Below are 14,978 nucleotides of genomic sequence, written 5' to 3'. Positions count from 1 at the left end.
TTTCTTCTACAGTTCAATGGGGTTTAGAAGGAAACCCATACAGGAAGAAGGTTATCGTATTTAACCCCAGATCAGATGTGCTGGTGGGTCTGTTTGCAGAATGGAATAATGGTCTATTCTTTGCTGCTATTGAGACACCAAGCAGAAGATTTAGAATGGGTGTCTATTTCAGAGCGATAGCCGTGTTAGTCTGTATCAGCAGAAAGAACGAGGAGTACTTGTGGCACCTTAGAAAATAATAAATTTATTTGAGCATAAGCTTTCGTGGGCTAAAGCCCATTTCATCAGATGCATGCAGTGGAAAATACAGTAGGAAGAGATATACATATATACAGAGAACATGAAAAAATGGGGGCTGCCATACCAACTCTTAACAAGACCAATCGATTAAGATGGGCTATTATCAGCAGGAGAAAAAAAGCTTTTGTAGTGATAATCAGGATGGCCCATTTCAAACAGTTGACAAGAAGGTGTGAGTAACAGTAGGGGGAAAATTAGCATGGGGAAATAGAATTAATCTGCAAACTGGACACCATTAAATTAGGCTTGAATAAAGACTGGGAGTGGATGAGTCATTACACTAACTAAAAACTATTTCCCCATGCTAATTTTTCCCCTACTGTTATTCACACCTTTTTGTCAACTGTTTAAAATGGGCCATCCCGATTATCACTGCAAGTTTTTTTTCTCCTGCTGATAATAGCCCACCTTAATTGATTGGTCTCATTAAGAGATGGTATGGCAGCCCCCATTTTTTCATGTTCTCTGTATATATAGCTATATCTTCCTACTGTATTTTCCACTGCATACATCTGATGAAGTGGGCTTTAGTCCACGAAAGCTTATGCTCAAATACATCTGTTAGTCTCTAAGGTGCCACATGTCCTCCTCGTTCTTTCTAGTGGTGTCTATGTAACAGACGAAGAGATATAATCAAAGTGCTAGAAGGTTCTGGGAAATTCTGTTGCAGCTAGAGAGAGCCTTTAGAAAACGACAGTAACAGAAAGCTCAAAAAACGGGCAGTGAGGTTGAAAAATTAACAAGATGAATAATAAAGCATGACCAAGGAAGGAAACAGAGTTGAGAAAGGATAACATACAAGGTAAAGAGTGCCACAGGAAGACAATTAAATAATGAATGTGACAAGGTAAGTGTGCATGTGACTGCAAAATATCTGAAACTGCTGCATCACATTTTTATTTATTTTGCACATATAAAAAAATTCAAATTTACATAAACCACTCAGCACTGCAGCCACGAATAAGGATCAGAGTCCACATCATCCATCCTTAGTTATAAATGCATCCATAATTTTAAAATTTAAGTTAGTCTGGAAGGCAGTATGTAAATTTCAGATTGGGTTCTTGATTGTCCCAGGCTGCTGGACAACAGGATTTTTTCCCCAACCTGTCTGGCCTTGAAAGAATGTCACTATTTATACGGAACAGAAAAGGTCGGTCTGTCTACAAAGCAATCCAAGGCACTTTCTACTTCAAAAAAAGACCCTGCCTAACCCCAGGGAATGAGGGACAAAACTATCCTCAACCTAATATGCTATCGCTCAAATAATACTTATAAAGGATTAGAGATTTATATGGCTAGTCACATGAAACAGTATGAAAATGTACATAAAGGGCATACATGCTTATGCTTCAGGGTATCAGCCAACTGACTCTAGAGCAGAGTAACAAAAGTCCATTATTAGTTTCTAGCACCTTCCTCTAAAGCAGCTGATGCTGGCCACTGTTGGAGGCAGTACTTCAGACCAGACATAAGACCATAAGAATGGCCATACTAGGCCAGACCAATGGCCCTTCTATCCCAGTATCCTATCTTCCAACAGTGGCTAATGCCAGATGCTTCAAAAAGTAAATGAACAGAACAGGGCAATCATCAAGTGATCCATCCAGTCCCAGCTCAGGGACACCCAGAGCATGGGGCTGCATTGTTGGATCATATTAAAGTAGTTCTGTATTAAAATCACAAATGAGTTTGATTCCCCATAGCTTAAATTCTAGGGTATTACTAATTAAGAGGTTTCTTGGGTTTTGGTACTGTTTCTCTCCCCCTATGTGTGAAACTTGCAAGCTGCTAATTGTGTTAGTACATTCTAAGACAGAGTCTGTTCTCAAAGCAATTCTTTGTAACAACAAGTACTCACACAGAGAGAGACTCAAAGCAATACTCTGTAACAAAAGAAACAGCACACAGAGACTCCCCGCCCTTTTGTTGTATTCATCTCGCTTTGTTAACAATTGTGATTAAAATAGAGATAGAGGATGTATGTGGATGGATGCTTGGTGTGGATAATAACTGAATGATCAGGAAGGTGCCAGCCTAAGAATCCAGTGTCCATCGGCTGAAGAAGGCGTCAAGTGGAAATAACCAGAGGACCCCCAGAGGGCAGACTGGAATCCACCCAACAGCCTCAAGAATGGGAGAACCAAAGAACAAGATAACATCTGGCAGCACAGAGCCATCAGGAATGTGCCATCTGCTGATTGATTCAGCAACAGCATGATGAAGCAATTCCCAGAGACTGGCATAGGAAGAAATTCCTATAAAAATGGACTCTACGAAGTGAGAACTTTGGGGTCTGATTCTGCAAACCAACTTCCAGGAGCATCAGTTGAGCTTCTGACAAGGCCCTGCTCCCTCCTCATGTCCAGGCTACCTGGCCAGTGGCTTGGCATGAGCAACTCTAAGGCTGGTAACTATGATGATAACCTTGCAGAACCTCTGTGTGTGTGAATGAATGTGTGCATAAATATGAAATTGAATGGAATGTTATAGTTCTAACTAACTGCTTACTATGATTCTTTCTGTATTCAGAGTAAATGTGGCATTTTGCCTTTTTCCCTTTAATAAGATCCTGCTGGTTTTTATTTTATTGGTATAACAGCATCCCTGACCATCTTAGCTAATAGCCATTGATGGACCTATCCTCCAGGAACTTATCAAGTTATTTTTGGAATCCAGTTATTCCTTTTGACTTTGACAACATCCCCTGGCAACGAGTGCCACTGGCTGACTGTGTGTTGTGTGAAGATGTACTTCCTTTTGTTTGTTTTAAATCTGCTGCCTATTAATTCCATTGGTTCTTATGTTATGCAAAGGGGAAAATAACACTTATTCACTTTCTCCATGCCATTCATGATATTATAGCTCTCTATCATATCCCCACTTAGTCATCTCTTTTCCAACCTGAACAGTCCCTGTCTTGTTAATCTCTCTTCATAAAGAAGTTGTTCCATTCTCTTAATCATTTTTGTTGCCCTTCCCTGTACCTTTTCCATTTCTAATTATCTTTTTTGAGATGGGACTACCAGAACTGCATACAGTAGTCAAGGTGTGGGCATGCCGTGGATTTATATAATGGCCTTATGAAATTGACTGTCTTATTATCTCTCTCTTTCCTAAAGGTTCCTAACATGGTTAGCTTTTTTAACTGTCAGACCACGAGTATGGTAATACTAGTGCCAGGCCACTAGTATGATCCAGAATGGCAATTCCTATGTATTTAGCACTATTTTAGCACCGTTCACCCAAGGATCACAAAGTGCATAACAAACAACCACCACTCTTGTGAGATAGGTAGGTATGCCCATTTACTAAGGGGGAAATGGCTGCACAATAATTAGGATTTGCTTAAGGTCGCGCATGAGTTATTGAGTCAGCCGTAGTAGCAAGATAATGTCTAGAGCTGTATTTTAACAACTATCAGGAGACTCCCACAATTTGTTTTCTTCTCCTAGATGGATAGTGTACATCCCACACAGAGAGGGAAAACACAGGCAATAGGAAACTGAGGAAATCCTTGTCTATTTCGAACTACTGCTTTTGCCAGCATCAGGGAGAAAGCAGCATGGGAATGTGCACTCCTGCCTTTCTTCTTAAAATATGCTGCACTTCTCTGGTCTAAATGTAAATTTTTGAAGCATTTACCAAATATTAGCAGTTGAACAGGGAAACAACTGGGAGAAGTGGAAGAGAAACACTCATCTACAGGGATGCTTCTCAACACTCAGACATAAGATTACAGACATTCATAATCACTGACCACAGACAAGGTAGCGTGACAATTTTTACTTTAAGGATTCAGTTCCAGTGAGATAGCAATACAAATAATAAATAACGTTTAAACATGCCAGCTGTATCATAGACAACTTTACAAGATGTAGGAGTATGTAAGATCAATGCTCCAATTTGTAACGTTTGCTGCATTTATTTAAATAAATAAATAAAAGGTTGCCATTTTGTTCTTGATGTGCTCATACATATCAATAAGACTCCAACCAGGCCTGCTAGTTGCAAAGAAAGCATTGAAAATGAGAGTAGTGTGTAACTGTAAGTGACATCTACTGTATCTTTACAAATGTAGGGCCTTACCTACATTAACAAAATTTGCAGCTACATAGTGATGTAGAGCTCTGCACTAGTGCAAGACAGGGCTTGTACTGATACTTTTTATTGCAGCAGAACAGTGATTTTCTGCAGTAATTTGTGTCAGTGTGGCATATCTACATTTGATGATTGTAGCAGCATACCACCACCAGTGAAGGTTTTGTTTTGCAGATGGACCCTAGGATAACTAACTATATTGACATTTAGATTATGTCACTAAAGATTAAAGCAAGTAAGAAATAATCAGGTTCTGAAGGTCTACCCCCCCCCCCCCCCGCCCCATGTTAAGGCTACCAGTACTTGGGAGATACCACCACTACTCCCAGTCCCACTCTGACCTATGAAGCCTAAGGGGAGCCTAAGGTGGCACATAAGCCTCTCCACAGAGGAGCCAGAGTTCAGCTGGGCAGCCAACACCCAATGGACTGCCCTCTCCCCTCTGCTAGAAGTTCAGTCTCCTCCCTTCCCAGGACAAGATTCCCATACAATCTAAAGAGGGCATTAAGTTTATTGACAAAAATATAGCCACATTCAAAGCAAACTAATTTAAGCTTTAATATTTTGATGAGGGGAGTAGTAAAGTTCTTAAACAGGTATTTTGCAAGTTAGAAAGCAGTGATTTAGTGTCTTACTTCCTATCCTCAAATAGGATAGGTTTGGGATAGATGAGAGGTAAGTCTTGCAGATGTAAAATAATAAGATGCAAGTATTTACTGTCACTTTACTAACACTTTTGTATTAAAAAACACAATCCACTTCACTATGAATTACACAAAACAAAATGTTTCAGAGTAGCAGCCGTGTTAGTCTTTATCCGCAAAAAGAAAAGGAGGACTTGTGGCACCTTAGAGACTAACAAATTGATTTGAGCATAAGCTTTCGTGAGCTACAGCTCACTTCATTGGATGCCCCACTGAATGCATCTGATGAAGTGGGCTGTAGCTCACGAAAGCTTATGCTCAAATAAATTTGTTAGTTTCTAAGGTGCCACAAGTCCTCCTTTTCTTTTCTAAGGTGCCACAAGTCCTCCTTTTCTTTTTACAAAACAAAAGCATATTATATTTAATTACTGAATCACCAGCCCCCTAAAATCAACAGAAAGATCCACTGATTTCAATAGTGCTGTATCAACCCTTCAGTTTCCTAAGATTTTCCAGCACTCCTCTAATTGTCAAGTTTATACTACTCAATGCGGGAATCAGGAATAGTATGTGGCTTCCACTGCAAAGAGGAAAGGCACTGGTGGTTAGAGATGAATTCACATACATGAGAAACAGTTTACCTACTCACTTAGAGCCCAACATTTTTGTGAATGAGAAACTGTCTTAAAAAAATTAAATTTTGGGACATCCCAGCTTTACAGTTGCTGTAATTTAAAGACCCCAATCTTGCATTCTGATTGGTACAGTTAGACCTGATTACAGGACTAAGGCATAAAGGGTCTCCAAAAAAACAAAAACCAGCTAAACAGAAGGGAATGAAGAGACTCTCACCAGAGTATTTCAAAACTTTTTTTTTTTTTTTTTTTTTAAAAAAAAGCACAATAATCCATCAACACATGGTACTCTAACCCTTTACAGTCATCTCTTTGCAGGAGTGGAGGGAGACACTCAATATTCCCCCGTAATTTCCAGCTTTATATACAAGAACCTCTGGAAAAGTTAAAAACTGATTTTTGCCCCCTAACTGAAGAGTTTTATTTCTTTCACACGGTTGATGGCTAGAGTTCTTCCAGAAACACTAGGTTGCTAACATGACTTTATATATTAAAAAGGGAAAAATTTGTTTTGGAGGGAAAAGACAAGTCACATGTACTTTATAAAAACATATACAAGAATTAAAAAAAAAGTTTTAAACCTACTGTAGGACTCACAAGGGCACCAGAACCTTTGCAGAAGTGTTGGGGGATGGGGGAGGGCAAGGCCCCCACTTTTTAACATGGGCATTGCCCTCCCCAAACTGCAATCTTTGGGCAGGCACAAAACAGCACCAGGAAGGGGTGTGCTTCCGGGTTCGAGCACTGTTGTATCACAACAGTCCTTAAAAAAAAGTTGAGAACGTTGTGCCTTTAAATGAGCTGCAGAGTATTTTAAAAGGTTACTGTCCAAGAAGACGCAGAATCCTAAAGCTGAAGCAGGTGTACAACAGCAAGTGAAAAAAAATCACAGATTAAGAATTTCTAGTATGGACATTGAAGAGGGGGAATAAAAACTACAGTCACAATTATCAGAAAGAAGCATAAGCTATCTAAAAAGATTTTTCAGAATTATGGATAATGTGGGAGAGAGAGCAGATATTAACAGAAGTATTGAGAAATAGTATAGGTCCAATCCAGCTATCTTTCTGCCTGCAGAACTCCCACTGAAGAAACTTGCAAAATTAATGGCAAGAGTGAGCGCCAAACCAAAGCTAACTACAAAAATGCTTATGGTGAAATTCATTTTTTAGTATTTTAAAGTATTAGCAAGACTGCGTATCTTTCTACTACTATATACCAGGAGTATGTTACAGACAGACATCTGTATCTTTATTATTTGCTCTGTGATATAAGCATCCTCAGTATTTCGACTGAACTTTCATGAAAAGCAATGTGGTAGTAGACGTTGGGAAAGTTTCTTCTTCAGGCCTTTCAAGAATTGAATATTTGCATACCCCACTTTGAAAGAGGATCCCATCAAATCAAGTCTGGCCCAAAACATAAACTCTTAAAAAGTTTTTATTGGAGAAAAACTAGTTCTGCAACAAGCTAAAACCACTACACATGTTTTTATATAGTTTAATTGCAGTTTCTTTAACCAGATATTCCCAGACAGCACAGTGTAGCATACCAGTCAGAAAGTGAAACTAACTAGGCTGTTCAGTATCCAAACTAAATTGAATAAGCATGAAGAGAAAAAGCTTTTCAAATTCAGTTTTAATCTAAGAGATATTTGTGCCATACGTGGTGGGGTGTGTTAATAGTAACTGACCCTTTGAACTGAGCTGTCTGCACGCAGCACCTTGTAGGTGTCAAAAATACACTTTTCAAGAGGTCTATTTCTCATCGAGTAAAACATCGCCCTACTCTCACAGTAACAACTCGGTCTGGACAGGGGGAGAGGGGAAGAGAACAGCTTCAGGGCCGGCCCGGGCTGGGGGGGTAAAGGCCAGCCCGGACTCTGAGGGGCGGCGGGGACCGATCCACGGCGGGGGCAGGCCAGCTCAGTGGGGGGCGCGGGGGAGACCGTCCCGGGCTTTGGGAGGCGGGCGATGCAGTGCCGGGCTGGGCTTTGGGGGGCAGCTGGCGGGCTGATCCGCGGCGGGGAGGGGGGCGGACCGGGCTTTGGGCGGTTGTTGAGGGAGGACGATCCGTGGGGGCGGGCTGAGGGGACCCGCCGTCCCGGGGGGGACGATCCGCGGCGGGGCCAGCCCGGGCTGTGTGTGTGTGTGTGTGGTGGTGGTGGTGGTGGTGGGGGGGGCCACAAGGCACTAGCGAGGCGCCACTTTCCCGACAGCGGCTCCTCGGACCTGCGGCGCCCCGGCGGCGGCCGGCGCTCCCGCGGCAGGGCTCTCCGGAGGCGGGAAAGGAGCGGTCCCTCCCGGGGGGCCAGCCCGTGTCCCCCCGCGGCCGGGCGAAGGGACCGCAGCGGCCGCTGCCCCCCTTGCCCCCGCCGCGCCGCGCGCGGGCTGCAGCCAGAGCGGCCGCGGGCCGGCTCCCGCCGCCATTACTCTTTGTTCGCCGCGCTCGGAGCGGCGGCGGCGGGGATGTTGCAGGGCTCGGCTCGGCTCCATCTTTAAAGCGGGCGCCCCTCCCGCTGGCGGTGCAGGCCGGGCCGCGTCCTGCGCCTGTTGCTCCCTGCGCCCCGCCGGCTCCATCCCCCCCTCGGCTGGGCGCCTTCCTCCTCTTACCGGTTACGGGCTGCTCCGTCACTGCTTTCGTTCGCGCCTAGGCTCTCGCCGCAGTTTTATTCTCTCCCCCACGTAACACACCGCGTCAAACTACACCTCCGCCGCGTCACTCACACACAAGGCTCTCCCAGCCCGGCGACAGGCAGGCAGCGGCCGACTGAGGAGAGCCAGCCAGGGAGCAAGCGCCGAGAGCGCCGCGGCCCCGCGCGGAAAACGCCGAGCTCTCCCGGAGAAGGCCGAAGCCACACTCCGCGCGGCGGCGCCCGAACGCAGCCGACCGGAGATCACGGAAACAGCCGAATCTGTCCGGAAAAGTCCGAAGCGACTACCTGTGCGCACGGCAACTCCCGAAGGAACACGGAAAAAGCCGAACGGCCGACCGGGTTCACGGCAATGCCCGATTAGGTACGGGAAAAACCGAAGCGCAGGACAACTCGCCCGAAAACTCACGGCAGCGCCCGAATAGGTACGGACACGGCCGAAGCGCGGGGCAGCGATCGGAAACGAACAGCAACCCCCGAAAGGTCACGGAAATGACCGAAGCTCGGGAGGAGTCGCTGAGCGTGGCCCCGAACGGAGAGCACCGCTCTCCGGAAATGGCCGAAGTGCTGGGGGAGAAGCACGGAAATTCCCGATTGGCGCTGGCCTGCAGGGTGGTGGGGCCCGGCTCCTGGCAGGGAGCCAAAGACCTGAGTGGGGCATGTCCAGAGCTCTCGGCCCTCGCTGTCATGGAGGTGGGAGCAGGGCCCAGCAACCACCCCACGAACCGTGCCCGCCTGAGCCCACTGCCAGTGCTGACATAGACCAGCCTGGGCCCCGCGCCTCGCCGCCTCTCCCCGCCTCTCCCCCCTGCCTACCTGGCCCGATGCAGGGCACGGGCCCCATGCCTCACCGGCCCACCCCAGCCGGCCCGGCCCCATGCCATGCACGGGCCCCATGCCCCGCCAGCCCTCCCCGCCTGTCCTGGGAAAGATGCACCAGGTACCGCAGCGTGGGCGGGGGTCAGCTGGGACATGAGAGCCCCCGTCCGTTGAGGGACCGTTAAGTTCTCCATTGCAATATTCATAAGAGCAGCAGTTTAGGGTACTTGACTAACCTGTCTCCTCCCAACACATTGCAGACACGCTCTCTGCACTCTCACCCCTACCCTGTCTTGCTCCCTCACCCATCGTTAACCTTGCCTGGCTCCTTTCAAGCAATGCGACACCCTCTTGAATCCTAAAGAAATCCTCACTCCCCAAATCCTTCCCACCTTGTCTCCCTCCTTTGAACCCTCCTCCAGTCTGGGTTCCACCTCTTCCCTACCCCTTCTGTTCTCCTTCCTGTTATGTTTTTCTGATTTAGGCCCCAAGCCTGAAGAAGCTCTTTGCTGGCACAAGGATCAGCATACTTCGCTCCTTCCAGGATTGGGGTCTTTGGCCTGGTATACACTTAAAATTTAGGTTGATATTGCTACATGACTCAGGGTTGTTCCATATCCCAGAGCTACGTAGCTATGGTAACCAAACCCCCAGTGTAGACACAGATAGATCAGTGGAAGAATGCTTCCATCAACCCAGCTACAATTGCTTAGGATGGTGGTGTTCCTACACCACCAAAAAAAAAACCCTTCCATCAGCCTAGGCTGCATCTACACTATGGGGTCATGCCAGCATAACTAGGGCACCATAGCTATGCCGGTATATTCCTTGTAGTATAGATATGGCCTTAGGCCTGGTCTACACTATGAGTTTAGGTCGAATTTAGCAGTGTTAAATCAATTTAACACTGCACCCGTCCACACGACGAAGCCCTTTTTTTCGACTTAAAGGGCTCTTAAAGTTGATTTCTTTACTCCACCCCTGACAAGGGGATTAGCGCTGAAATCGGCCTTGCCGGGTCAAATTTGGGATACTGTGGACGCAATTCAACGGTATTGGCCTCAGGGAGTTATCCCAGAGTGCTCGGTTGTGACCGCTCTGGACAGCGCTCTCAACTCAGATACACTGGCCAGGTATACAGGAAAAGGCCCATGAACTTTTGACTCTCATTTCCTGTTTGGCCAGCGTGGCGAGCGCACCTGCACAGGTCACCATGCAGAGCTCATCATCACAGGAGACCATGCCGTCCCAGAATCGCCGAAGAGCTCCAGCATGGACCGAATGGGAGGTATGGGATCTGGTCGCTGTACGGGGAGACGAATCCGTGCTGGCAGAACTCTGTTCAAAAAGACGAAATGCCAAAATATTTGAAAAAATCTCCAATGGCATGAGGGACAGAGGCTATAACAGGGACCCGCAGCAGTGCCATGTGAAAATTAAGGAGCTCAGGCAAGCCTACCAAAAACCCAGACAGGCAAATGATCACTCCGGTTCAGAGCCCCAGACATGCTACTTCTATAATGAGCTGCATGCCATTCTAGGGGGTGCAGCCACCACTACCCCAACGCTGTGCTTTGACTCCATCCAAGCAGTGGAAGGCAACACGGAAGCGGGTTTTGGGGGCGAGGAAGATGATGAGGAGGAGGAGGTTGTGTTATACCAATAAAATAAAAACCAGCAGGATCTTATTAAAGGGGAAAAGGCAAAATGCCACAATTATTGTGAATATAGAAAGAATCATAGTAAGCAGTTAGTTAGAGCTATAACATTCCACTCAATTTCATATTTATTCACACATTCATTCATACACACATACACACTCACAGGTTCTGCAAGGTTGTTATCATAGTTACCAGCCTTAGAGTTGCTCATGCCAAGCCACTGGCCAGGTGGCCTGAACATGAGGAGGGAGCAGGGCCTTGTCAGATGCACATCTGATGCTCCTGGAAGTTGGTTTGCAGAATCAGAACCCAAAGTTCTCACTTTCTAGAGTCCATTTTTATAGGAATTTCTTCCTATGCCAGTCTCTGGGAATTGCTTCATCATGCTGTTGCTGAATCAATCAGCAGATGGCACATTCCTGACGGCTCCGTGCTGCCAGATGTTTTCTTGTTCTTTGGTTCTCCCATTCTTGAGGCTGTTGGGTGGATTCTAGTCTGCCCTCCGGGGGTCCTCTGGTTATTTCCACTTGACGCCTTCTTCAGCCGATGGACACTGAATTCTTAGGCTGGCACCTCCCTGATCATTCAGTTATTATCCACACCAAGCATCCATCCACATACATCCTCTATCTCTATTTTAATCACAATTGTTAACAAAGCGAGATGAATACAACAAAAGGGCGGGGAGTCTCTGTGTGCTGTTTCTGTTGTTACAGAGTATTGCTCTGAGTCTCTCTCTGTGTGAGTACTTGTTGTTACAAAGAATTGCTTTGAGAACAGACTCTGTCTTAGAATGTACTAACACAATTAGCAGCTTGCAAGTTTCACACATAGAGGGAGAGAAACAGTACCAAAACCCAAGAAACCTCTTAATTAGTAATACCCTGGAATTTAAACTATGGGGAATCAAACTCATTTGTGATTTTAATACAGAACTTCTTTAATATGATCCAACAGTTGCAGATAGCTCACAGCAAGGAAGTGGAGAAACTGGTTTCCCCAACAGCCAGGATCTGTTTATCACCCTGGACCTGGACCCAGTATCCCCCGAACCCACCCATGGCGGGGTCCCGGACCCTGAAGGCGGAGAAGGGACCTCTGGTGAGTGTACCTTTATAAACATTATAGATGGTTTAAAAGCAAGCTTGTTTAATGATTAATTTGCCCTGGCATGCACGGCCAGTACAACTACTGGAAAAGTCTGTTAACATGTCTGGGGATGGAGCAGAAATCCTCCTGGGACATCTCCATAAAGCTCTCCTAGATGTATTCCCAAAACCTTTGCAAAAGGTTTCTGGGGAGGGCAGCCTTATTCCATCCTCCATGGTAGGACACTTTACCACGCCAGGTCAGTAGCACGTAGTAGGGAATCATTGCAGAAGAAAGCATTGCAGCATATGGTCTCAGCGTTTGCTGGCATTCAAATAACATCTGTTCTTTATCTCTCTGTGTTACCCTCAGGAGAGTGATATCATTCATGGTCACCTGGTTGAAATAGGGTGGTTTTAGTAAGTGGACATTCAGAGGTGCCCATTTCTGCTAGGCTGTTTGCCTGTGGAGGAAGAGAAATCTTCCCTGCTGTTAGCCACGAGTTGGGGGGAGGGGTGAAGCCATCATCCCAGAGAATTTGGGGGGTGTGGGGGGGGCGGGGTGGGTTAGTTGGGTTTCTGCTGCACGTGAACCCGGAAACCGCAGCCCCCTCCCTTTAAATTGCCAACCCATTTTTAGTGGCCAACCCAACGGCTACTTCGTATGGGAAATGAGGGCGCTGCTGTTTGAAACCGTTCCCACATGTTATGAAGGTTAAAGAAGCCAAAAGACTGGGGCTTACCATGGCTGCCTGCAAGCCAAATTCTGTTGCCCGGCCCTGCGTGAATGATCTCTCACACCAAACGGGCATATCCTCAATAAGAGGCAAAATGCGACCTTGTAATGAAAGCACATGTGCTATGTAATGTTAACAGCAAGGTTTACCATGAAAGAGTGTACCCATTGTTCTATAAAATGTGTCTTTTTAACTACCACTCTCCCTTTTTTTCCCTCCACCCGATGCATATGTTTCTCCTTCCCAGAGGCTAGTGAAGATTAGAAGGCGAAAAAAACGCACTCGTGATGAAATGTTCTCTGACCCCATGTTGTCCTCCCACACTGACAGAGCACAGCAAAATACTTGGAGGCAGACAATCTCAGAGTGCAGGAAAACACAATATGACCGCGAGGAGAGGTGGCAGGCTGAAGGTGGTAGGTGGCGTCAGCTTGCTGAAAGAAGGCAGGAGTCAATGCTCAGGCTGCTGGAGGATCAAACTCATATGCTCCAGTGTATGGTTGAGCTGCAGAAAAGGCAGCGGGAGCACAGATTGACGCTACAGCCCCTGTGTAGCCAACCGCCCTGCTCCCCAGGTTCCACAGCCTCCTCACCCAGACACCCAAGAACACGGTCGGGGGGCCTCCGGCCACCCAGCCACTCCACCCCAGAGGATTGCCCAAGTAACAGAAGGCTGGCATTCAATAAGTTGTAAAGTTTTAAAGTGCTGTGTGGCCTTGTCCTTCCCTCCTCCACCACCCCTCCCGGGCTACCTTTGCAATTATCCCCCTGTTTGTGTGATGAATAAATAAAGAATGCATGAATGTGAAGCAACGATGACTTTATTGCCTCTGCAAGCGGTGATCAAAGCAGGGAGGGGAGGGTGCTTAGCTTACAGGAAAGTAAAGTGAACCCGGGGTGGGCGTGGGGGGGTTCCATCAAGGAATAACAAACAGAACTTTCACACCGTAGCCTGGCCATTCCTGAAACTGGTTTTCAAAGCACCCTCCTGTACTCTTCTAACTGCCCTGGTGTCTGGCTGCACGTAGTCAGTGGCCAGGCAATTTGCCTCAATCTCCCACCCCACCATAAACATCTCCCCCTTACTCTCACAGATATTGTGGAGTGCACAGCAAGCAGTAATAACAATGGGAATATTGGTTTCGCTGAGGTCTAACCGAGTCAGTAAACTGTGCCAACGCGCTTTTAAATGCCCAAATGCACATTCTATCACCATTCTGCATTTGCTCAGCCTATAGTTGAACAGCTCCTGACTACTGTCCAGGCTGCCTGTGTATGGCTTCATGAGCCATGGCATTAAGGGGTAGGCTGGGTCCCCAAGGATAACTATAGGCATTTCAACATCCCCAATGGTTATTTTCTGGTCTGGAAAGCAAGTCCCTTGCTACAGCTGTTGAAACAGACCAGAGTTCCTGAAGATGCGAGCATCATGTACCTTTACCGGCCATCACAGGTTGATGTTGGTGAAACGTCCCTTGTGATCCACCAGTGCTTGCAGCACCATTGAAAAGTACCCCTTGCGGTTTATGTACTCGCCTCCTTGGTGCTCCGGTGCCAAGGTAGGGATATGGGTTCCATCTATCGCCCCACCACATTTAGGGAATCCCATTGCAGCAAAGCCATCCACTATGACCTGCACATTTCCCAGAGTCACTACTCTTGATATCAGCAGCTCAGTGATAGTATTGGCTACTTACATCACAGCAGCCCCCACAGTAGATTTGCCCACTCCAAATTGATTCTCGACTGACTGGTAGCTGTCTGGCGGTGCAAGCTTCCACAGGGCTATCGCCACTCGCTTCTCAACTGTGAGGGCTGCTCTCATCTTGGTATTCTTGTGCTTCAGGGCAAGGGAAAGCAAGTCACAAAGTTCCATGAAAGTGCCCTTACGCATGCAAAAGTTTTTCAGCCACTGGGAATCATCCCAGACCTGCAACACTATGCGGTCCCACCACTCTGTGCTTGTTTCCCGGGCCCAGAATTAGCGTTCCACGCCATGAACCTGCCCAACTGACACCATGATGTGCACATTGCAGGGGCCTGTACTTTGTGAGAAGTCTATGTCCATGTCCTCATCACTGTCGTCACCGCGCTGCAGTCTCCTCCTCCTCGCCCGGTTTCGCTTTTCTTGAAGGTTATGGTTCTGCATATCCTGCTGGATAATGTGCACGGTGTTTATAGTGCTCATAATTGCCACAGTGATCTGAGCGGGCTCCATGTTCCCAGTGCTACGGCGTCTGCGCTGAAAAAAGGCACGAAACGATTGTCTACCGCTGCTTTAATGGAGGGAGGGGCTACTGACAACATGGTTTACAGGGTTGGCTTACAGAGAATTAAAAT

The 14,978-nt window shown here is 46.7% G+C and overlaps 2 protein-coding genes across 2 annotated transcripts in view; one reads left to right on the top strand and one right to left on the bottom strand.

The window, feature by feature from the left end:
• The window catches only part of CREB1 (cAMP responsive element binding protein 1), a 45,862-nt gene extending 37,383 nt beyond the window's left edge, over positions 1-8,479 (bottom strand). The window contains exon 1 of the mRNA XM_084643888.1: positions 8,293-8,479. The gene's annotated coding sequence lies outside the window, so the exon portion shown is untranslated. The remainder of the gene's footprint in view (positions 1-8,292) is intronic.
• A 198-nt stretch (positions 8,480-8,677) lies between these two features.
• Positions 8,678-13,410, top strand: LOC311528631 (uncharacterized protein). The gene is made up of 4 exons (XM_084643889.1): positions 8,678-8,758; positions 10,338-10,440; positions 11,771-11,914; positions 12,886-13,410. The coding sequence occupies exons 2-4, from the start codon at positions 10,366-10,368 to the stop codon at positions 13,330-13,332; spliced, it is 666 nt and encodes a 221-aa protein (XP_084500015.1). The 5' UTR covers positions 8,678-8,758; positions 10,338-10,365; the 3' UTR covers positions 13,333-13,410.
• The last annotated feature ends 1,568 nt before the right edge of the window (positions 13,411-14,978 follow it).

Source organism: Lepidochelys olivacea (genome assembly GCF_965140295.1).
Source record: "Lepidochelys olivacea isolate rLepOli2 genome assembly, chromosome: 11".
Lineage (NCBI taxonomy): Eukaryota > Metazoa > Chordata > Testudines > Cheloniidae > Lepidochelys > Lepidochelys olivacea.
This window is presented reverse-complemented; position numbering and strand designations above follow the sequence as displayed.

Bases quoted from the DNA above. Each gene is read 5' to 3' on its own strand.
- LOC311528631 (XM_084643889.1), top strand. From the start codon at position 10,366: ATGCAGAGCTCATCATCACAGGAGACCATGCCGTCCCAGAATCGCCGA. The intron at 10,441-11,770 runs GTATGGGATCTG...ATGATCCAACAG, and splicing joins CAGCATGGACCGAATGGGAG to TTGCAGATAGCTCACAGCAA. The intron at 11,915-12,885 runs GTGAGTGTACCT...TCTCCTTCCCAG, and splicing joins AGGCGGAGAAGGGACCTCTG to AGGCTAGTGAAGATTAGAAG.